The sequence below is a fragment of the Coregonus clupeaformis genome, chromosome 11, assembly GCF_020615455.1.
Source record: "Coregonus clupeaformis isolate EN_2021a chromosome 11, ASM2061545v1, whole genome shotgun sequence".
Taxonomy (NCBI): domain Eukaryota; kingdom Metazoa; phylum Chordata; class Actinopteri; order Salmoniformes; family Salmonidae; genus Coregonus; species Coregonus clupeaformis.
The window spans coordinates 13,902,713-13,925,134 of record NC_059202.1 but is presented as its reverse complement, the minus strand read 5'-3'; the positions used below and the strand labels follow the sequence as shown (position 1 = coordinate 13,925,134).

At 41.3% G+C, this 22,422-nt stretch overlaps 3 protein-coding genes across 4 annotated transcripts in view; 2 read left to right on the top strand and 1 right to left on the bottom strand.

Annotated features, from left to right (window-relative positions):
• The window catches only part of LOC121576611 (S phase cyclin A-associated protein in the endoplasmic reticulum-like), a 117,832-nt gene extending 115,232 nt beyond the window's left edge, over window positions 1–2,600 (bottom strand). Inside the window, 2 exon segments of the mRNA XM_041889878.2 lie at window positions 491–608; window positions 2,324–2,600. Of these exon segments, the coding sequence (XP_041745812.2) occupies window positions 491–608; window positions 2,324–2,449 (244 nt within the window). The 5' untranslated portion in view covers window positions 2,450–2,600.
• A 2,346-nt stretch (window positions 2,601–4,946) lies between these two features.
• rcn2 (reticulocalbin 2) lies at window positions 4,947–7,419 on the top strand. Its single transcript, XM_041891031.1, has 8 exons — window positions 4,947–5,083; window positions 5,608–5,745; window positions 5,829–5,931; window positions 6,090–6,286; window positions 6,396–6,509; window positions 6,611–6,704; window positions 6,815–6,957; window positions 7,198–7,419. Exons 2-8 carry the CDS (start codon window positions 5,608–5,610, stop codon window positions 7,339–7,341), a joined length of 933 nt encoding a protein of 310 aa, XP_041746965.1. The 5' UTR covers window positions 4,947–5,083; the 3' UTR covers window positions 7,342–7,419.
• Window positions 7,420–8,841: 1,422 nt separating this feature from the next.
• On the top strand, window positions 8,842–22,062 carry LOC121576609 (proline-serine-threonine phosphatase-interacting protein 1). 2 transcript variants are annotated; one of them, XM_041889872.2, is made up of 15 exons: window positions 8,842–9,296; window positions 10,528–10,628; window positions 10,723–10,797; window positions 10,930–10,964; window positions 11,073–11,179; window positions 11,463–11,525; window positions 15,490–15,594; window positions 18,539–18,584; window positions 19,397–19,476; window positions 19,628–19,726; window positions 19,956–20,052; window positions 20,302–20,389; window positions 20,498–20,583; window positions 21,065–21,174; window positions 21,295–22,062. In XM_041889872.2, exons 1-15 carry the CDS (start codon window positions 9,267–9,269, stop codon window positions 21,421–21,423), a joined length of 1,251 nt encoding a protein of 416 aa, XP_041745806.1. In that variant the 5' UTR covers window positions 8,842–9,266; the 3' UTR covers window positions 21,424–22,062. The 2 variants fall into 2 exon arrangements, with proteins under 2 accessions (XP_041745806.1, XP_041745807.1); XM_041889873.2 differs by having other exon boundaries at window positions 8,842–10,263.
• The last annotated feature ends 360 nt before the right edge of the window (window positions 22,063–22,422 follow it).

The following is a 22,422-nucleotide window of genomic DNA, read 5'->3' as shown; positions in this document are numbered from 1 at the left end:
CTTCGTAAGAAGCATTTTAAGGTCCTGGAGTGGCCTAGCCAGTCTCCAGATCTCAACCCCATAGAAAATCTTTGGAGGGAGTTGAAAGTCTGTGTTGCCCAGCGACAGCCCCAAAACATCACTGCTCTAGAGGAGATCTGCATGGAGGAATGGGCCAAAATACCAGCAACAGTGTGTGAAAACCTTGTGAAGACTTACAGAAAACGTTTGACCTGTGTCATTGCCAACAAAGGGTATATATAACAAAGTATTGAGAAACTTTTGTTATTGACCAAATACTTATTTTACACCATAATTTGCAAATAAATTCATTAAAAATCCTACAATGTGATTTTCTGGATATTTTTTTCTCATTTTGTTTGTCATAGTTGACGTGTACCTATGATGAAAATTACAGGCCTCTCCCATCTTCTTAAGTGGGAGAACTTGCACAATTGGTGGCTGACTAAATACTTTTTTCCCCCACTGTATATATTTTGACGTCACTGGCCTTCCTCCTCTTTGTTCTCCAGAGGAACACTCCAGGCGATGAGATTTCGAGCAGCACGGCCCTCTTCTGCCACAATCTTCCTCACCTTGTCATGGCTGTTTGACCGCTGAAAGGACGCCTGCAGACAAAATGGGGATTACATCAAATGGTACCAAATACCAAAACCTAACTTCACATGAAGGCATATAACCCAGCTGTAGGACTTCATGGATGAGTTCATAACATTGACAACACGCTGTGGATGAAAACTGGTGCTTTGTTCAGAACAGTAGATTAGTAGTACATTTTTATGCAGCATAGTTGCCCTACATGTAGGCTAGGCTACACTAGAGAATGTGCACTGGTGTTTTATGGCCAAGGAAACCTGCCCCAAACAGGTCATATAAAGCATGTGATGTTTTGAACAGCACAAGACAACGTGGCTCTTCACACCTGCGTGTTATGTTATGGTGCTTGGTAACAGGAGATAGACACATAGGTTATGGGTTTAATTAACATGGGGGCATCAAATGTCATAAATAAATGCAGAGTACTGTGTTATAATAGAGACGTCTCTGAACCCTGGGCCCTGGCTTCTGCCTGGGCACCGGCCTCTCCCTGGGCACCTCAAGTGACATTGAGTTAGTCATGCAAGTTGAGCGGATGCCAAAACCTCTTGCTCGCTCCTCTCTTTACCTCTCCCTCGCACACTCACACACCAATGCGCATGTGCACAAACACACACATATTTTGCATATTTTCCAAATACAGAATAGAGTGGATTTACAGCGACACTATTTCGAGTTTAAATGCAAAATAATCTCCCGGTGGATAACAAAGTAAAATCTACTGGTAACCCAATTAGACTAGAAATTGCTACCTGAATTTGGACTTACTTATCAAAATCGGGACTTGAACCAGACTCACGGTTCTCTGCATTCTATCCGTAATAGCAACCGAGTCATGTCATGAGACAAATTGTTCTATCTCGAGTCTCAACTGTCACTGCCATTCACAAAGACTACAACAAAATAAATTACTTCCATGACACTGTTCAAAGAAACGAATTAGAACAACACTAGCATTACCGTTTATCTACCATATGAAGTGTTTGACAATACAGAGGTACTTCTTTCTTTTAATCAAGCCCATGGTATCTCTTCTGTGTGAAACTCCCACACTATAGTATCCTAGGATGCTGACAGAATAGGCTACATGCTCATTTGACTCATTAGGTTTTACACATGCATAAACAGCAAGCAGTGTCCTGGTCTGCTACCATTTCATGTCCTTCTGGAATATTCACAATTGACCTACTTTGAGTGAGCAAAAAAATATCCTTTACATATAAGATCCGTTCTATTACCATAGAAGAGCATAAGGACAATAGGATCAAACACCAACATCACTGAGGCTGCACATCAAACAGAGCAGCCAAACTCCACTGAAAATTAACAAATAGCAAGCTAGGTTACCATCATAGCAGTAAATATTTACACTGTGTTTCCTGGGCTTGGCAGCCATCTGATGAGGGATCACTCTTGACTTGCAGGAAGCCTATAGTCTTGACTGATGGCTGCCTAGCTGTTCAGCCGGAGGCAGGCAAGGCTTACAGAAAGGCTCTCCTGATCCACTTAATCAGCTGCTACCACCTGTCCTTGACTATGGAAGCCAGTACAGGTTGTTTTTGGAGCATGTGTTATGCTAACTGGTTTACAGACTGAGCCTCTACATGTGCACAGGAAAGAGCCAGTCCTGAGGAGCAGGTGCAGGGTTTTCCTTCTAAAAGCAGGTCTACAAACAGACGCATGCAGAAAGAGAGTGGGAAAGAGACAAAGATTAGAAGATACATACAGAATAGAAGTAGAGTCTGTAAGCAGGTTCCTCGTCCTTATCCGCCCCTGACATACTTTTGCAGCCCACTTCAGCAACCTGTTTCCCCTCGTCTGCATTGCCACTTGTGCTAGGTGACATAGTCATCCGACAGCAGGACCAAAATAGACTGTATGTAGCTCGAACCCTTATAGCAACTTGCCCAGCTGTGTCAAGTACTCCAATGGTGATTGAGTGAGCCGGGTGCTTAGCGGGATGATGGTCCTTTCACCCCGTCTGCTGTCTGTAATCAGTGCTGAGCTCTGAGCTGAGCTAGCAGCCAGCCACCACCGTGCTGCAGACCACTGCTGCTTTTCTGCCTGCCGGCTCTCCTCTCCTCTGCACTGCTTTCTGTATTTACAGCTTCTCTCCTCTTCTGTCATCTCACAGCGCTGCATCGCAGCCCCCTCTCACATTTACATTTACATTTTAGTCATTTAGCAGACGCTCTTATCCAGAGCGACTTACAGTTAGTGAGTGCATACATTATAATTTTTTGTTTTTAAAAAATCATACTGGCCCCCCGTGGGAATCCCTCCCTCTGCCACAGCACTGCGCAGTCATGTGGTATTGGAACTGACTTTAAATATTTCCTGTATATAGTATGCTTACTTAATTATGTATTTCATATTTCTTATTTTGCGTGTTTTTTTTCTAGTAATACATTGTTATTGATTATTGCATTGTTGGGTTTTGAGTTCGCAAGAAAGGCATTTCACTGTACTTGTGCATGTGACATAAAAACTTGAAAATTAAAACTTGAAATGTGCATGCACACAGCAGGCCTGCCCCGCAGCCTGTCCTCCGCTGCCAGTGATGTGTGTAACTGCAGGCTCAAGGAGTGTGCTAATGGTAGCTTGCATTATCCAGATAGGCTGAGGCTCAGCAGCATCCGATTGGACTCGGCAATGGATGAATCATACAAGGCTGGAAGACAAACACAAACCCACATGTTCCCCCTGCAACTTTGTGCCAAATGAGTAGTTTCACAATAAACGTTGTTACTAGCGTATGAGGTCTGCAGCAAGAGATTTCATGTGATAGCAGGGTTTCTTTTTGAAAACACCACTTTGCCTAAAAATCAACATGTTGGTGTCATCAGCAATGGAAGAGATGCTTAACTGGAACTATTAAGAATTGTTACTTTTTGTCTGAGTAATAACCTGAGCTCACCCATCTCTAACAATAACCTCCATAGCTGCAATGAATAGCCTTGTATTTTCTAATGACTGACATAACACTACATGCACAGAGAATAATTTGAATGTTTGAATTCTATCAACTGGCATATTTTATCACAGCTGACAATGTATTGCCACATGTCGACAAAGCATTGCATCCCTGTAGCTCAGCTGGTAGAGCACGGCGCTTGTAACGCTAAGGTAGTGGGTTCGATCCCCGGGACCACCCATACACAAAAAAAAAATGTATGCACGCATGACTGTAAGTCGCTTTGGATAAAAGCGTCTGCTAAATGGCATATTATTATTATTATTATTACTGTATTTTGGCAGGCCACTGTAATCAATACTTACAAATTATATAGTATGCATGCTGTGTGATGGCATCCTATATGCACTGAGTATACAAAACATTAAGAACACCTGCTCTTTCAATGACAGACTGACCAGGTAAAAGCTATGATCCCTTACTGATGTAACTTCTTAAATCCACTTCAATCAGTGGAGATGAAGGGGAGGAGACAGGTTAAAGAAGGATTTTTAAGCCTTGAGACAATTGACACATGGATTGTGTATGTGTGCCATTCAGAGGGTGAATGGGCAAGACAAACGATGTAAGTGCCTTCGAACGGGGTATACGGGGTATGGTAGTAGGTTCCTGGCACACCGGTTTGTATCAAGATTTGCAACGTGGTCTCCCGAGTGGCGCAGCGGTCTGAGGCGCCACTACAGCCTGGGGTTCGACCCCGGCCGTGCCCGGGAGCTAAATATTATTAGGAACGTGTTCCTAATGTTTGGTATACTCAGTGTTTAATTGAGAGGTGGCTAGCCGGTTACCAGCCAAGTTAGTTAGCTAGCTAGCTAATACGTTCATATTTGATGGCTATCTGAACGCGGTCTTACTTTGCAGGTCATAGTTACATTATACAGTACAACTTGAAAATAGAGCTAGCTACATTACCTTCAAGGCAACGGTTATGGTAGTATTCCTGCTTTTGCCTCCTCCATGCGAGGACCCAGAGCTGTTGCTGCCAGACCTCTCCCTCCCGTCCCCGCCTTGTCCAATTCTAATGCCGAGTCGGTGCTGACCACCGCCACGCCATCGTCCATCGTTGCGACTGTCTTTTGACATGTACGCAAATGTAATTCAATTATCAGGGTAAACGCTAAACGTCTTTGAAAATGAGCTAACTTGTCGTGTTTTCTGTGTTGATGGAAACGATATAAAACACCACTGACAGATATAATCCACAAAGCATTTAGCCGGAAGTGTATGATTAAATGTATGACAGACTCAGACACTATCCAATCATTAATTTGTTAGGCGGACACTGAAGAAATATAAACCAATCACAAAACAGAGAATTGGGGCTAGGGGTGGGACTTAAACTTTCAACCATGGCAACCAAATAAATGGGCGGGATAGAAGTATGAAGTAACATTTTTTGTGAAGTCTATCTGCTCGTGTCCTCTTGCTCCTGGAGTCCTCAGCATTATTGGACATTACTCCAATTTTAACCCAAACTTTGCGAGCTGGAGCGAGGAATTTGCACAATCAAAGGTTTGTTTACGACATAATCTTCTCCTAAGATAACCAGGAAGTCGCTCAGCTAACCTTACCAAACGTCTGACTTCAGTTCAGAATCCTCAGTTTTGTCAGACATTCATTGTCAACAAATCAGTTTATTTTAGGAAAATTCGCAGCAGTATTAGCTAGCTAACGCTAGTTAGTTAGTTTCCTAGTAACCTACATCAGCCAAGTAAGCTTAGGCCTACTAAGCTTACTAGGGGGGGTTCAATGACTGACAGCAAAACTTTGGTTGATAAATAGCTAACGGTAGTCGTTAGCTAGCTACAGTACTGTATTGTTGTTGCCCAGACTGTCAAGTCTCTTTAATGTCGACCACCACCAGGGAGCGCTATTGTCTTCGCTTTTCATACAGTGAGTTAGTAGTAGTAGAACCAGAACCAGACAGTACATCAGTGATATGTGAAATAAATGTTATATTAATTCTTAAGCTATATTCTTCTTTAAGCTTACCAAAGCATGCTAAAATTATAACATTGTTTTTTTCTCTGTCATAGATGGAATACTCAGTTTTACCCATTGCATTGCTTGTAATGCACTATGCCTTTGGAGAGAGCTCCCACAATCATGACGATCATTATGTGGGTCATCAGCACAACCCTGAGCACAACATGGATCTCCTATTGGGAACTGAGGTTGTCATTTCTCTCCATCATCTGATTAATGTCCCCTTTCAGTCATATTCACTATCTCACCATTTCTATAACTTGTGTTTTAGGACAAATATGAAATAAAGAAACTTAGTCCAGCTGAGCAAAGGAAAAAAATTATGGAAATCCTGAAGAAGATTGATAAAGATTCTGACAAACATTTAACCTTAGGTAAAAAACAACTACTTTGTCTTAAGATTTAGTTAGACTTTCAGATGGACAATGAATCCCACATTGTTCAAACAAATTCACGCAGTTGATATAATGGTATGGAATGGATACTGTATGTGTAATCTACTGCCTGTATATGTAATCTATTGCCCCTACAGAGGAGATCACACTATGGATTCAACATGTCTACAGGAAATACGCATTGGATGATGCAGCGGAGCGCTTCCCTGAATTTGACACCAACAACGATGGTGTTGTGTCGTGGGAAGAATACAACATGGTTGTCCATGAACGAGTCATTAATATTGATGAGAATGCTGTTCTGGAGGATCCAGAGGAAGAGTCTCTCAGATTTGTATGATCATCTTAGTTGTACCAGTTAGCCTTTATTTTATTGTTGACAACATATTATGGATCACACATGCTCTACACGTCACAGTACTTATCAATCTTTTCCTTTTTAGCTCCACTTAAAGGAAAAGAAGCGCTTTGACTTTGCTGATATGGATGGCACACCAGGCCTTAACCTAACTGAGTTTCTTGCATTTACACACCCATCTGAAGTGGATCACATGGCTGTAAGACATCTCTACACAAAACAAGCTGTTTACATTTGTATTTAGATGAGAAGAATGAAACGTTTGGTGTGGTAATATTTTGCTGTTCATTTTTCTTTTAGGATTTTGCCATTGAAGATGTGTTGAGTGAATATGACATGGATAAAGATGGGTTCATCAGTCTAAGTGAATTTATTGGAGATATTCGAACTAATGGTAAGCACAGAATAATACTTTCTGTGTTTTTCTCAATATACTATGATATAATGGTTTGTAAGGGCTGAGTTGGCTTTCCTGCTTTAGTAATGTGTGTGTGTGTACTTCAGAGGAGGATGACCCATCAAAGTGGGAGATTGAGGAAACTGTCCGCTTTGACGACCTCTATGATCAAGACAAGGATGGCAAGTTGAATCGAGAGGAACAGCTCCGCTGGGTGGCCCCTAACAGCTATGGCTCTGCACGGGAGGAGGTGAGTAACCACTAAACTACTGTGTATCTGCATTACATTGACAGCCATGCCTCCCTAGGGTGCTCTAGGTGTGACATTTCTAATTTGTTTATAACATATTAGTTCCTGTGAAGTGCAGTCAGGGTATGGAAACATTTATACATTGGTTGGTATGAATGGTATCCTCATTGAAAGTGGGTGTATCTATCAGTTCTCTTCAGTTTGCTCTAATTCTTTTGCTTTGCTCTCATGTTTTAACAGGCTATTCACCTCATCAAAGAAATGGACCAAGATGGTGATGGGAGACTGTCAGAGTCAGAGGTTTTGAAAAATCAAGAAATTTTTATGAATAGTGAAGTAACAGACTACGGAAGACAACTGCATGTGTCACACGACGAATTATAACAGTGGATTTTTGTTTTACTATGATGCACACTACCGGTCAAAAGTTCAAGGGTTTTTCTTTATTTTTTACATTGTAGAATAATAGTGAAGAAATCAAAACTATGAAATAACACATATGGAATCATGTAGTACCCCAAAAAGTGTTAAACATATCAAAATATATTTTATATTTGAGATTCTTCAAAAAGCCACCCTTTGCCTTGATGACAGCTTTGCACACTCTTTGCATTCTCTCAACCAGCTTCACCTGGAATGCTTTTCCAACAGTCTTGAAGGAGTTCCCACATATGCTGAGCACTTGTTGGCTGCTTTTCCTTCACTCTGCGGTCCAACTCATCCCAAACCATCTCAATTTGGTTGAGGTTGGGGGGATTGTGGAGGCCAGGTCATCTGATGCAGCACTCCATCAATCTTCTTCTTGGTAAAATAGCCCTTACACAGGCTGGAGGTGTGTTGGGTCATTGTCCTGTTGAAAAACAAGTGATAGTCCCACTAAGCCCAAACCAGATGGGATGGCGTATCGCTGCAGAATGCTGTGGTAGCCATGCTGGTTAAGTGTGCCTTGAATTCTAAATAAATTACAGTGTCACCAGCAAAGCACCCCCACACCATAACACCACCTCCTCCATGCTTTATGGTGGGAAATACACATGCGGAGATCATCCGTTTACCCACACCGCATCTCACAAAGACACGGCAGTTGGAACAAAAATCTCCAATTTGGACTCCAGACCAAAGGACACATTTCTACCTGTCTAATGTCCATTGCTCGTGTTTCTTGGCCCAAGCCAGTCTCTTCTTCTTATTGGTGTCCTTTAGTAGTGGTTTCTTTGCAGTAATTCGAGGCCTGATTCACACGGTCTCCTCTGAACAGTTGATGTTGAGATGTGTCTGTTACTTGAACTCTGTGAAACATTTATTTGGGCTGCAATTTCTGAGGCTGGTAACTCGAATGAACTTATCCTCTGCAGCAGAGGTAACTCTGGGTCTTCCATTCCTGTGGCGGTCCTCATGAGACCCAGTTTCATCATAGCACTTTATGGTTTTTGTGACTGCACTTTCAAAGTTCTTGAAATGTTCCGGATTGACTGACCTTCATGTAATGATGGACTGTCGTTTCTCTGTGCTTATTTGAGCTGTTCTGGCCATAATATGGACTTGGTATTTTGCCAAATAGGGCTATCTTCTGCAAACCCCCACTACCTTGTCACAACACAACTGATTGGATCAAACGCATTAAGAAGGAAAGAAATTCCACAAATTAACTTTTAAGAAGGCACACCTGTTAATTGAAATGCATTCCAGGTGACTACCCCATGGAGTTGGTTGAGAGAATGCCAAGAGTGTGCAAAGCTGTCATCAAGGCAAAGGGTGGCTATTTGAAGAATCTCAAATATAAAATAAATTTTGATTTGTTTAACACTTTTTTGGTTACTACATGATTCCATATGTGTTATTTCATAGTTTTGATGTCTTCACTATTATTCTACAATGTAGAAAATAGTAAAAATAAAGACAAACCCTTGAATGAGTAGGTGTTCTAAAACTTTTGAACGGTACTGTATATATATTATTTCTGTTAATTATGTTCAAGAAAGGTCTTATTGATTTACATGTAACATTTCTGAATGGGTTGATTGTATGATCATTTTCCTATAGAATACATATTTAGATGTTTTTAGGGTATTCATCTATCAAATGACAACCAACTTCAATGTTATCTTGGATGCAGGCTGTCTGTGTTAGCTGACATCACACTGAAGCTCTTCCTCATTTGAGTCAAACTAGTGAACTTCAAGCCCTGGGTACTGACTGAGTGTTTCCTGTGTGTGGCATTATAATTTTCACTGGCTTTGACCCAGCCTCAAAGTGCTTTCTTTACTGAATGCCCGCACAGAGGATATCACATTTGATCTACTGCTGAGATGGCTTTACAATTCAAAGATGCGTTTTGGGTGAGTTCATATTAACGTCTTGACTAACCACTTTGATGCTCAATCTATATGGATAAGATAAGGTTTAGGTAATTTTTTTGAAATGCACTGCACAGAGGCTATCAGCAGATACAGCTAAATTATTTACTGCATAATCCAAACTGTTATTGTGGTGACAACACCTGAGGCAGTACCCCTGCCTCAGAGGCAGCCCTTTACTAAATTAAACTTAGTATCTTTCATTGGCTCTCAGATTGTCATCTTTACAAATGTGTTTGTTCTATGGCCTTACAGCCAATTTCATTATTTTTCTAAACATACAAACTTTATTTAATATGCTATGATGAAGAAATGTACTATCTAAATAACTAGGCCCTCACAACATTGTTGTAACTTATTATCTTGTCTGGATTGCTATTTTCTGAGTGCCAGTACCTCTATGCTGAGCTTCCTGTAAAACAGGCCAGGCTCTTGTCTCTTTCTGTATTTGATCTTCTGACTGTGATGCATTGTCAGAACTGTAATCTACAAAACTACAGACAGCTTCTGGGTTGATTTGCATAGGAGGCTCGGTGCAATAATCCCCTTCTAACCTTTGCAAATAAAAATTTACATATTGTGCATGTTTTCTTATTACTTTGTATGAAATAGTTTGCCATTGAATTATGTTTGATATTGTATAATAATTGTGCAATACAAATACCAGTATTTGGCATTCTGTATTGTACATTTATTTATACATGTTTTACTTCACATAGTACACAATCATGTATAAGCCCAAGTTCAGCTAACAGACGACAGTCAATGGTTTGATGTTGATACATGAGGCAGTTGACAGTCGAATAATTTCTGTTGCTGCTAACTAAGTGATTTTTATGACCAAGCTACTGTTTATGGCTGTTTTCCTGTGAAAACTGGGTGGTATGTACTGCAAGGTATGAGTGATACAGTGTGGGCCCAGCAACATCTCCACTGAAGGCCTACTACAGTATGTGATATATGTCATTTAACTTATAACTTTCACCTGCACTGGCATTCCATACTATTATGTACACGGCATCCATGAAAGCATTTTGTTTTGCCGAACACCATAAAGCTGTAAAAGTAAAAGTGTCAATAGCTGCTGTGGCTGAAAGATGAATATTTGCATCTATTTTTTGAAAATGACTTTCTTTGGACCTTTGTATTAAAACTTAGCATTTTCTTTTCTTTGAAGTTGTTAAGATAATGCTATGATTCTGTATGGTTGTAGGGAGTGGATTTCATCAGTAATGTGGGATATGAGGCTCTCATCCAGAGACTCTGTGAGGGTCGACGGATGTGCAAAGACATGGAGGAGCTCTTGAAGATGAGGTAATTGGTGGCAGCCAAACTGTTCCTACATTGTGTATGAAGTTATATTATGTCACAATTATAAGTTAAGAAATATTGTGTTTCCATTGGATAGGGCATCCGCAGAAGAGAGATATGGCAAGGAGTTGGTGACGATTGCACGCAAGGCAGGGGGTCTCTGTGAGATCAGGTGAGTGACTCTGCTCTCAGAATTCATGGAAACTAAATGCCTTACGTTTTGGTAGAGAGAGTGGTGTGTGTTATAATGTATTATGTAAAATAAATGTATTTGCACTTTGTCACAGTTATATTCTTTTCACAGCTCTTTGAGAGCATCCCTTGACCAACTCAAAGTCCGTAAGTAGAACATAATTTTAATCGTCCACTTGTAGCTATGCAGTTGAAACACCTGTAAGCAGCACTACTTCATCCCAGATTTGTAATATGTTACCTCATGTTTTGTAGAAATTGAGAACATTGGGAACCTACACATACAGCTCTCTGGGATGTTAAAGGAAGAAGTCAAGAGGATGGAACAGTTCAGGGAGCGACAGAAAGAGCAGAGAAAAAAGGTTTTGGTTTGAAATGTATAGCATTCACCCACATTAATGCTATAAATAGCATTCACCTACACAAGGTCTAAAGACAATCTATTGTTAGTGCATTGTGGTGAATATCTACATAGAGTATGTTGTACTATTAAATCATATACTTTGATTTCAAATGTTTTTGCTGATTTGCATTGCTGTTAAAGGACAGAAAGAGTATCAGTGGTTAGATGAGATCAATCCACTATTGATGTGTAATTGATCAGCTATATGTGTATCAGTCACAGCATGTTTCTCTCTGTCTCAGTTTGAAGGCGTCATGGACAAGGTTCAGAAGATGAAGGTGTCTTTATACAAGAAAACAATGGAGGTGAGCACAGTTCCTACCAAAAAGCTTCTTAATTTCTTTATCTGTATGCTCATTTGTGTGACGTGAAACCCTATTCCGTATAGTTGTAGGTAGGGCTTGATGCCTGGGCTTTGAGACCTTCACATGTCTCAAAGTAACTCAATGTGTCAGGATTATTTTAGCTTTACTTTCAAAGGTCCTTTTGTTTTTCTATCAGCCCAAATTATATACCGGTAAGGAATTTCTTATGCACACGACTAATAGGTTGCACCACCAAGAGCATACAGATAGAAAGGGAAACAAAGAGGGCCATTCCGTGGCAAGCTGAGGTGGTGCCTCTGAAACGCAACTATCAGCTCAGGAAATCCTGCTCTATTTGTTTTATTTTAGTCTCCCTGCTTGCACATGAATCTCTCGCACTTGATTGCACTTTCTGTTCCTTATCTGGCAGCAGCTTCATGTAAAGTGTCAAATAATAATAGCTGTCTTGATGTAATAATTGGAGGCAAGTAGGGCTGTGGCAGTCATGAAATTTCGTCAGCCGGTGATTGTCAAGCCAATAACTGTTGGTCTCATGGTAATTGCCCGTTAATTAACATAAACACATTTAGCATCTCCTGGCTTCCACACATAGCCTACAAGCCACCAATGCAGACCTTTGGAACATCTACATTTTAAAAACTATTATAAATCCATGTAATATAGCCTACACCTTCACAATAAATCCATTATTTATTTTAGACAGGTCTAAAGAAGCATGATATGTAGAAAATGTAGAATAGCATACTCTGAGTTGTCCTTATGTTAGGTCCTGATCTGGCTATGCCAAATGGTTGTGGGCTACACTAGTTCATTTAGCAGACAAGATTTGCTTAGAATTCCGTGGCATTATTTGATATTATTTTATCATATGAAGAAAACAATTTAACAAAGCTGAATAAAATAGAAAGGATATTTTCTCCAAACGATTTGAGTGCCACATGCGGCTATTCTTTGTTGAGCGGTTAACAAAGAAATAGGTAATCATATATGCTTAATTTAGCGTTATTAATGTAATTTTTGTTGTTCTACAAACGTTGGACTATATGTTTAGATTTTTTATACATTGTAAGGCTGCATGATGCGACTAATGATGATTTGAAAAAAGTTGCTTGAAAGGCATGAGCTCTGCTTTGTTTTTTGTGCAGGCTGTGCACAATTCATCAGTCTCTCATTCACAATTTGACAAGCACTTGATAATGCCTCAAATTTCACAGCAGCATTCCCTTTGTGTGGCCGTAATGCACCCTAAAAAAATCCATGCCTTTTGCGGCCTGTGGCCGTTGTGCCCTTGGCCCAGAGTGCTGCACCTCTCACTCACATGGCTCTCCATCACGTGATCGGGTATTTCTCACAGGCTACAAGTGAAGACAGACACATCCGGGACGCAACTGCGCGCGTCCTTATCCAATTCCGAGGTGCATATTGAAGATATTGGAAGAACTGTCCACATTTACTTTTCGTCAGCCAACAGGATGAGTAGGCCTAACGAACAGCAAAAGCCCTAGCCTATGTCAATCTACAATCCCCCATAGTACAAAAGTTGACCTATTCTATTCTGTGTGAGAAATAAATATTCCAAACATAGTCTGGGACAATTGTGGGATGCGATAGATCCCAAATTAATACAACCATTAGCATAAAGAAAACGCAATGTGGCTGATGCAACAGATCAGAACGTTTAGATTAAAATGTTGATAAACTATTAGTCTTTTTTTTTCAGAAGATAAGCGCAGCAATGCGCACACGGCAGTAGGCTATAAGCATGAATGTTCCATTAGCAGGAAAACACCATTATCAAAAGTGACCGCAAATGCGATTATGCATGTAATGCTTTTATTACAGTGAGGGAAAAAAGTATTTGATCCCCTGCTGATTTTGTACGTTTTCCCACTGACAAAGACATGATCAGTCTATAATTGTAATGGTAGGTTTATTTGAACAGTGAGAGACAGAATAACAACAAAAAAATCCAGAAAAACGCATGTAAAAAATGTTATAAATTGATTTGCATTTTAATTAGGGAAATAAGTATTTGACCCCTCTGCAAAACATGACTTAGTACTTGGTGGCAAAACCCTTGTTGGCAATCACAGAGGTCAGACGTTTTTCTTGTAGTTGGCCACCAGGTTTGCACACATCTCAGGAGGGAGTTTGTCCCACTCCTCTTTGCAGATCTTCTCCAAGTCAGTAAGGTTTCGAGGCTGACGTTTGGCAACTCGAACCTTCAGCTCCCTCCACATATTTTCTATGGGATTAAGGTCTGGAGACTGGCCAGGCCACTCCAGGACCTTAATGTGCTTCTTCTTGAGCCACTCCTTTGTTGCCTTGGCAGTGTGTTTTGGGTCATTGTCATGCTGGAATACCCATCTACGACCCATTTGCAATGCCCTGGCTGAGGGAAGGAGGTTCTCACCCAAGATTTGACGGTACATGGTGCCGTCCATCGTCCCTTTGATGCGGTGAAGTTGTCCTGTCCCCTTAGCAGAAAAACACCCCCAAAGCATAATGTTTCCACCTCCATGTTTGACGGTGGGGATGGTGTTCTTGGGGTCATAGGCAGCATTCCTCCTCCTCCAAACACGGCGAGTTGAGTTGATGCCAAAGAGCTCGATTTTGGTTTCATCTGACCACAACACTTTCACCCAGTTCTCCTCTGAATCATTCAGATGTTCATTGGCAAACTTCAGATGGGCCTGTATATGTGCTTTCTTAAGCAGGGGGACTTTGCGGGCGCTGCAGGATTTCAGTCCTTCACAGCGTAGTGTGTTACCAATTGTTTTCTTGGTGACTATGGTCCCAGCTGCCTTGAGATCATTGACAAGATCCTCCCGTGTAGTTCTGGGCTGATTCCTCACCGTTCTCATGATCATTGCAACTCCACGAGGTGAGATCTTGCATGGAGCCCCAGGCCGAGGGAATTTGCGAATAATCGCACCAACTGTTCTCACCTTCTCACCAAGCTGCTTGGCGATGGTCTTGTAGCCCATTCCAGCCCTGTAGGTCTACAATCTTGTCCCTGACATCCTTGGAGAGCTCTTTGGTCTTGGCCATGGTGGAGAGTTTGGAATCTGATTGATTGATTGCTTCTGTGGACAGGTGTCTTTTATACAGGTAACAAACTGAGATTAGGAGCACTCCCTTCAAGAGTGTGCTCCTAATCTCAGCTCGTTACCTGTATAAAAGACACCTGGGAGCCAGAAATCTTTCTGATTGAGAGGGGGTCAAATACTTATTTCCCTCATTAAAATGCAAATCAATTTATAACATTTTTGACATGCGTTCTTCTGGATTTTTTTGTTGTTATTCTGTCTCTCACTGTTCAAATAAACCTACCATTAAAATTATAGACTGATCATTTCTTTGTCAGTGGGCAAACATACAAAATCAGCAGGGGATCAAATACTTTTTTCCCTCACTGTATAAAGGTGCATTTTTATGGTGAAAATTATCTTCCCCAAACTTGAAACTCACGCGCTGCTTACAGTGCCTTCGGAAATTATTCAGACCCCTTGACTTTTTCCACATTTTGTTAAGTTACAGCCTTAACCTAAAATGGATGAAAACATTTAAAAAAGCAATCTACACACAATACCCCATAATCACAAAGCGAAAACAGGTTTTTATAAATGTTTGCAAATTTATTTAAAAAATGAATACATTTTCGATAACATTTGCATTGATGTCAGAGTGATTAGAGGGACAATAGAGTGCTGAGTACCAGGCAGTTAGCAAGTTTGGTAGGCTACTAATGACCATCAGCAGCATCAGAGCTTGGATAACCCAAATTACCGTGACTAAACGGTCACGTGGAATTTGACTGCCTTCATTACTCATGGCCGCCGCTGTGGCGGTAATACGGTCTTCGCAACAGCCCTAGAGGTAAGTACATTGTGTAGTATTGTAAACCTGATAACAAGTTCCCTTTCTGTGTGTCCTTTTCCAGTCTAAAAGGTCCTATGACCAAAGGTGCAGAGAGGCGGATGAGGCAGAGCAAGCTGCTGAGAGGTTGAGCAGTGCAGCCACCACCACACCCAAGCAGGCTGAAAGGGTAAATCACTAAACTCTTCCCATCCACACTGGACAACACATCTACTTAACTGACAATGGGAACAAGGCTTAGAAATAGACCATTAAATTGTATGAAATCGTAACATAGTGCTCCCTCTGAGTATTTGTGTAAAATGTAACATACACTAGTTGTAGGTCAGTCTGTAGGCTATATGTTTTGAATTGTAGGAATAATAACAGAGGATGTATATTGCAGTGAATGGTTTGACTTTCATCATAGAGTGAATTTTAACACACATTCTGCACTGTTGCTGTGTGGGGCATGTTCATGGGGATTCCTGCAACCATCCCCTTCAACTGAGTGATGAAATAGAAATTCTGTTCTTTCTGTTTACTGTTTTACCATTTCAAATCAAATGTTATTTGTCACATGCTTCGTAGACAACAGGTGTAGACTAACCATGAAATGCTTACTTACGGGTCCTTTTCCAACAATGCAGTTAAAGACAAATAACATGGCAATATACAGGGAGTACCAGTACTGATTTGATGTGCAGGGGTATGAGGTAATTGAGGTAGCTATGTACTTTACATACACTGAGTATACCAAACATTAGGAACACCTTCCTAATATTGAGTTGCACCCATCGCTTTTGCCCTCAAAACAGCCTAAATTTGTCAGGGCATGGTACCTACTAACTACCATACCCCATTCAAAGGCACTTAAATATTTTGTCTTGCCCATTCACCCTCTGAATGGCACACGTACACAATCCATGTCTCAATTGTCTCCAGGCTTAAAAATCCTTCTTTAACCTGTCTCCTCCCCTTCATCTACATGATTGAAGTGGATTTAAAAAGTGACATCTATAAGGGATCATAGCTTTCCCCTGGATTCACCTGGTCAGTCTATGTCATGGAAAGAGCAGATGTTCCTAATGTTTTGTGTACTCAGTGTAGAGGTAAAGTGACTAGGCAACAGGATAGATATTAGACATTAGCAGCAGCGTATGTTGCCATACCACGCGGTGATTCAGGCAGTCGAGATGCTCTCGATGGTGCAGCTGTAGAACCTTTTGAGAGTCTGTGGGCCCATGCCAAAATCTTTTCAGCCTCCTGACGGGGAAGAGGCGTTGTGGTGCCCTCTTCACAACTGTGTTGGTGTGTTTGGACCATGATAGATCCTTAGTGATGTGGACACCGAGGAACTTGAAGCTTGCGACCCGCTCCACTGCAGCCCCGTCGATATGAATGGGGACGTGCTCGGCCCTCCGTTTCCTGTAGTCCAAAATCAGCTCCTTTGTCTTACTGACGTTGAGGGAGAGGTTGTTGTCCTGGCACCACACTGCCAGATCTCTGACTTCCTCCCTATAGGCTGTATCCTCGTCGTCGGTGATCAGGCCTATCACGGTAGTGTCGTCAGCAAACTTAATGATGGTGTTGGAGCGTGTGCGGCCACACAGTCGTGGGTGAACTATGAGTACAGGAGGGGTTGATGTGAGCCATGACCAGCCTTTCAAAGCATTTCATGGCTACAGATGTGAGTGCTACGGGGCGATAGTCATTTAGACAGGTTACTTTGGCGTTCTTGGGCACAGGGACTATGGTGGTCTGCTTGAAACATGTACTGTAGGTATTACAGACTGGGTCAGGGGGAGGTTCAAAATGTCAGTGAAGACACTTGCCAGCTGGTCTGCGCATTCTCTGAGCACGCGTCCTGGTAATCCGTCTGGCTCATGCATGGTTCAGTGTTGCTTGCCTCGAAGCGAGCATAGAAGGCATTTAGCTCATCTGGTAGGCTCATGTCACTGGGCAGCCGTTAGCTGGGTTTCCCTTTGTAATCCATGATAGTTTGCAAGCCCTGCCACATCCGACTAGTGCCTGAGCCGGTGTACTAGGATTTGATCTTAGTCCTGTTTTGACGCTATGCCTGTTGATGGTTCGTCAGAGGGCGTAACGGGATTTCTTATAAGCATCCAGGTTAGTGTCCCGCTCCTTGAAAGCGGCAGTTCTAGCCTTTAGCTCAGTGTGGATGCTGCCTGTAATCCATGGCTTCTGGTTGGGATATGTACGCACGGTCACTGTGGGGATGACGTCGTCGATGCACTTATTATTGAAGCCGGTGACTGATGTGGTAAACTCCTCAATGCCATCGGATGAATCCCGGAACATATTCCAGTCTGTGCTAGCAAAACAGTCCTGTAGCTTAGCATCCGCTTCATCAGACCACTTCCTAATTGAGTGTGTCACTGGTACTTCCTGTTTGAGTTTTTGCTTGTAAGCAGGAATCAGGAATATAGAGTTATGGTCAGATTTGCCAAATGGAGGGCGAAGGTGAGCTTTGTATGCACCTCTGTGTGTGGAGTTTTTTCCCCCTCTAGTTGCACAGGTGACAAGCTGGTAGAAATGAGGTAAAACAGATTTCAGTTTTCCTGCATTAAAATCACCAGCCACTAGGAGCGCTGCCTCTGGCTGAGCATTTTCTTGTTGGCTTATGGCCCTGTATAGCTCGTTAAGTCTTAGTGCCAGCATCGGTTTGTGGTGGTATATAGACAGCTATGAGAAATATAGATAAAAACTCTCTTGGTAAATAGTATGGTCTACAGCTTATCATGAGGTATTCTAACTCAGGCGAGCAGAACCTTGAGACTTCCTTAAAATTAGAGATTGCGTACAAGCTGTTATTAACAAAGAGACACACCCCCACCCTTGAGTTTATGACTCTTGAGCCATGACTCCGTGAAGCATAGGATATTACTGTTCTTCAGGTCCCGTTGATAGAATAGTATCGAACGGAGCTCGTCTAGTTTGTTCTCCAGTGATTGTACATTCGCCAGTAGACAGAGGGTAGAGGCGGTTTATCTTGAAAAAAGAACTACATTATTTCTAATGATGTAATTGGGAGATCATTTCTGTACTCTTTAGTACTGACATTTATGCATTCGTTTCCTGTCAGTGACAGTAACATCCCTGTTTGTTTGCAGATGCTCAACAAGTCTAAGCAGTGCAGGGAGGCAGCAGGAGAGGCAGGTAAGCGATACTAGGCTACTGAGCTCCTATCTTTTCCTGTCGTTGTACTCCAAATAGTCCATGACTTGAAATCAAGATTGTTGAAAAACCATAGCATGATTTGACAGTTTGTTTTTGTCTCCCTTTCATCACCATAATGCTGAGGTTTAACAGAAATGAACTGTTGTAAAAAAAAAAAAATTCATCAAGTAATCTTAGAATTTGCTTCCAATTTGCAGATTATATTTCTAAAGGCCATATACACTGAGTGTACAAAACATTAAGAACACCTTCCCCAGGGATGCTGGCCCATGTTGACTCCAATGCGTCCCACTGTTGTGTCAAGTTGGCTGGATGTCCTTTGGGTGGTGGACCATTTTTGATACACACAAGAAACTGTTGAGCGTGAAAAACCCAGCAGCGTTGCAGTTCTTGACACAAACCGGTGCGACTGACACCTACTTCCATACCCCATTCAAAGGCACTTAAATATTGTGTCTTGCCCATTCACCCTCTGAATGACACACATACACAATCCATGTCTCAATTGTCTCAAGGCTTAAAAATCCTTCTTTAACCTGTCTCTTCCCCTTCATCTACACTGATTGAAGTGGATTTAACAAGTGACATCAATAAGGAGTCATAGCTTTCACCTGGATTTACCTGGTCAGTCTATGTCATAGAAAGAACAGGTGTTCTTAATGTTTTTTACACTTAGTGTATATTGTGCCTCCACTGTGACAGAGGATCCAATGAATCTTCAACAATTATTCCAGCACAGGAGTCAATAACTGTGTATTATCTGAATACCACCTTTGCTTCTTTGTCCTCAGAAAAACAATACATGTCAAACATCGAACAGCTAGACAAGATTCGCCAAGAATGGGAAACCACACATGAGAGCACATGTGAGGTACATTGAGGCATATTCTGATGTCATTGCAATGAATGCAAGTTGGATTGTACAGTATGATCTGACAAACTTTTCTTAAATTACGTAAATATTAGCTGTCAGACCAGCTGATGGTCTACAGATTGTTGTAAAAAGGGGTTATCCCCTGCAGGTCTTTCAGCAGCAGGAGGGAGATCGTATCAACATCCTAAGGAATGCCATCTGGGTCCACTGTAACCAATTTTCAATGCAATGTGTCAAAGATGATGAGGTTGGTCAAGTTTTTGTCTTACCAAGCCATACTGTAATCCACAATATCAGTAGCATTAGTCAGCATTTTAAAGCATGGTACCATGTATACCAGTATATAAGACAAATATAGAATGTGTCTCAACTGTATCATATAGTAGCTATAAGACTACTCAGTAAGGCTGATTAGTAATGATGAATGAAGAAAGTAAACTGAATGTGTTTGAGCCGTGCCCAAAATGTACTTTCAGTGTTATGAGGATGTGAGGAAAACTCTAGAACTGTGTGACATCATGGTAGACAACAACTGCTTTGTTGAGATGAAAAGCACTGGCTCAAGTCCACCAGGTAGGTACACTACACCACCAGTCCTGTTTAATGGTTTGTGTACATGAATATGTTCCAGGTCTGAACATTTCAATATTACATCTTTAAATGTCAAAATAGTAAAATATTGATGAAAATATGTGGCCACATTGAGAAATAATATGTTCACCCTTTGTTTGCACTTTGCAGTGCAGCCATGTCTCTGTGATACACTCTTTACTTAGGCCTTGGGTGAGTTTGCTTTGCTGAATGCCTGTGATTTCTCCCCAGATCCCATTGTGTTTGAGAACTACTATGACAGGGAGCCCTGGACAGACACCAATGGCAGTGCCCGCTTTGTAGGAGGAGTTATGAAGAGGTTAGAGATACTAAGAATTGTTTTTGCACTACAAGAATGCACATTTAACTCATCAAAACAACATGTTTACAATGTGAAGCAAAGTAAACTCTGTTTAATTACTTTTAGGTTTTCAAACCTTTTGCAAGGCAACTCTTCGGCTGGCTCTAAAACCAACGTTAATGACTGTTCACAGCCACTAGCCCCACCTACTGGTTTGTATGCTGCTACAATTACTGTAAATTAATAAGTGTGGTACCAATAGAAACCATTTGTGGACAGGGAGAGATAATGTTTTTTCACAGTCATTACATTGTTACTTGTCAGGTAAAAACATATTTGAGACTGAGAAAATAACAATGTATGTTCTCTTTCTATGCCCCCTCATAACAATGCATTGTGTTGATCTTGTTCCAATCATAATGTGAAAACATACAGTAATAGCCCATAACCTGATCATGCAGGTTTTCCATCTAAAACATCCACCTGATTTCAGGTAAAATGTCCCTTGACGCAAAAGTAGCTGTTGCCACAATATTAAGCAGGGTCTGACACTATATCACATCACACTACATTACATGGACTTACTCTTTTAGTTCAGTCAATAGTTGTGGTACTGAGGTTTCAAACTGCCAGTGGTTTGACCCAATAACTGATTAATCTGCTTGCCTCGATGACTTCATGTGTAATCCTTAGCCGACACATCAGATGGAGTGTACGCCTCCATTCCTGGATTTCTGCGAGATGAGCCAACCATCTCAGAGAGCAGAGAGGAGTACCAGGCGCTGTATGACTATGTGGCTCAGGTCAGAATGCTCTGACACCCTATATGCCCGCATTCAACATCTAGGCATACACTAAGAATGAGTGGATTCACGTTTCTGTGACATTTGAACTAAACCTAACCTGTCCTTGTCCGTCTCTAGAGTGCGGATGAGCTGTCCATGTCTGCAGGGGAGACGGTGGTGGTCATTGAGCAGGGTGTGGATGGCTGGTGGACTGTGGAGAGGAACGGCCTATCAGGACTGGTCCCTGGATCCTATCTGGCCAAATAATGAGCTCCTCTTGGCACAAGTAGTAAGGCTGTAAGCCCGTAACATAGCCCCACCCTGCATATGTCTTAGTTTGACTATATCCTCTAAGCCTAACAGTGCTGATAATGTTAGCGCAGTCTTGGCTATACTGTATGTGTTGTTGAGTGACCTCACTGACCTGAGACCATGGCTTTATCTAATGATGGAGATTATTGACTTATTTGTTGTCAAGATGGAAAGAGATGTGCACTTACCTGTTTTACTTTCCTCTCAAGTCAACAGGCACTAGTTTGTGTTGTTGAACAATCCTACTGTAGCCAGGACAACTGCAAAATAAAGCACTCTAGTTTTGATTTACATTTGGTTGAGTTGTCAACTAAGGTGAATTCAACATGAAATCAACAAAAAATGTCACCCTGTCATTGGATTAACGTTAAAATTTTTAAAAAATCCCTTACGTTGATGACTTTTTGCAAATCCAATCAGTTTTCCACGTTGATTCAATGTCATCATATATAATTTTTGTTGTTGAAATGATGTGTAAACAACTTTGATTCAACCAGTGTTTTGCCCAGTGGGTAGTCACTGACCTATTAATATGCTATAGTATTGAATATCACCGTGTGTGTTTGAGCAACTAATAAACTGTCCACATGCTAACTGTCCAAAATACAATGGCTTAGATCAGGGGTGTCAAACATAAGGCCTGCGGGCTGGATCCGGCCTGCGAGTGGGTCCAATCCGGTCCACAGTTGGTCTTGAGTAAAAAAACAAACATGTTTTTTATTTTTGAGAAATATATATTTTTGGGGCTGGAAAACAAACTCGATATACTTTAAAAAATACTCAAAACTAATCGAAACTGAGTAGAAATTATAATGGATGTACATTAATAGAGTTTCTTGACTGTGTCCAGCACACAGAAAATCACAGAAATTAAAGCTAGCTAGCCAGTCAGGGAGCATCGGAAATGCCAAAAATGATGGATAGAGAACTATTTTTTTGCAAATTTTGACAGCA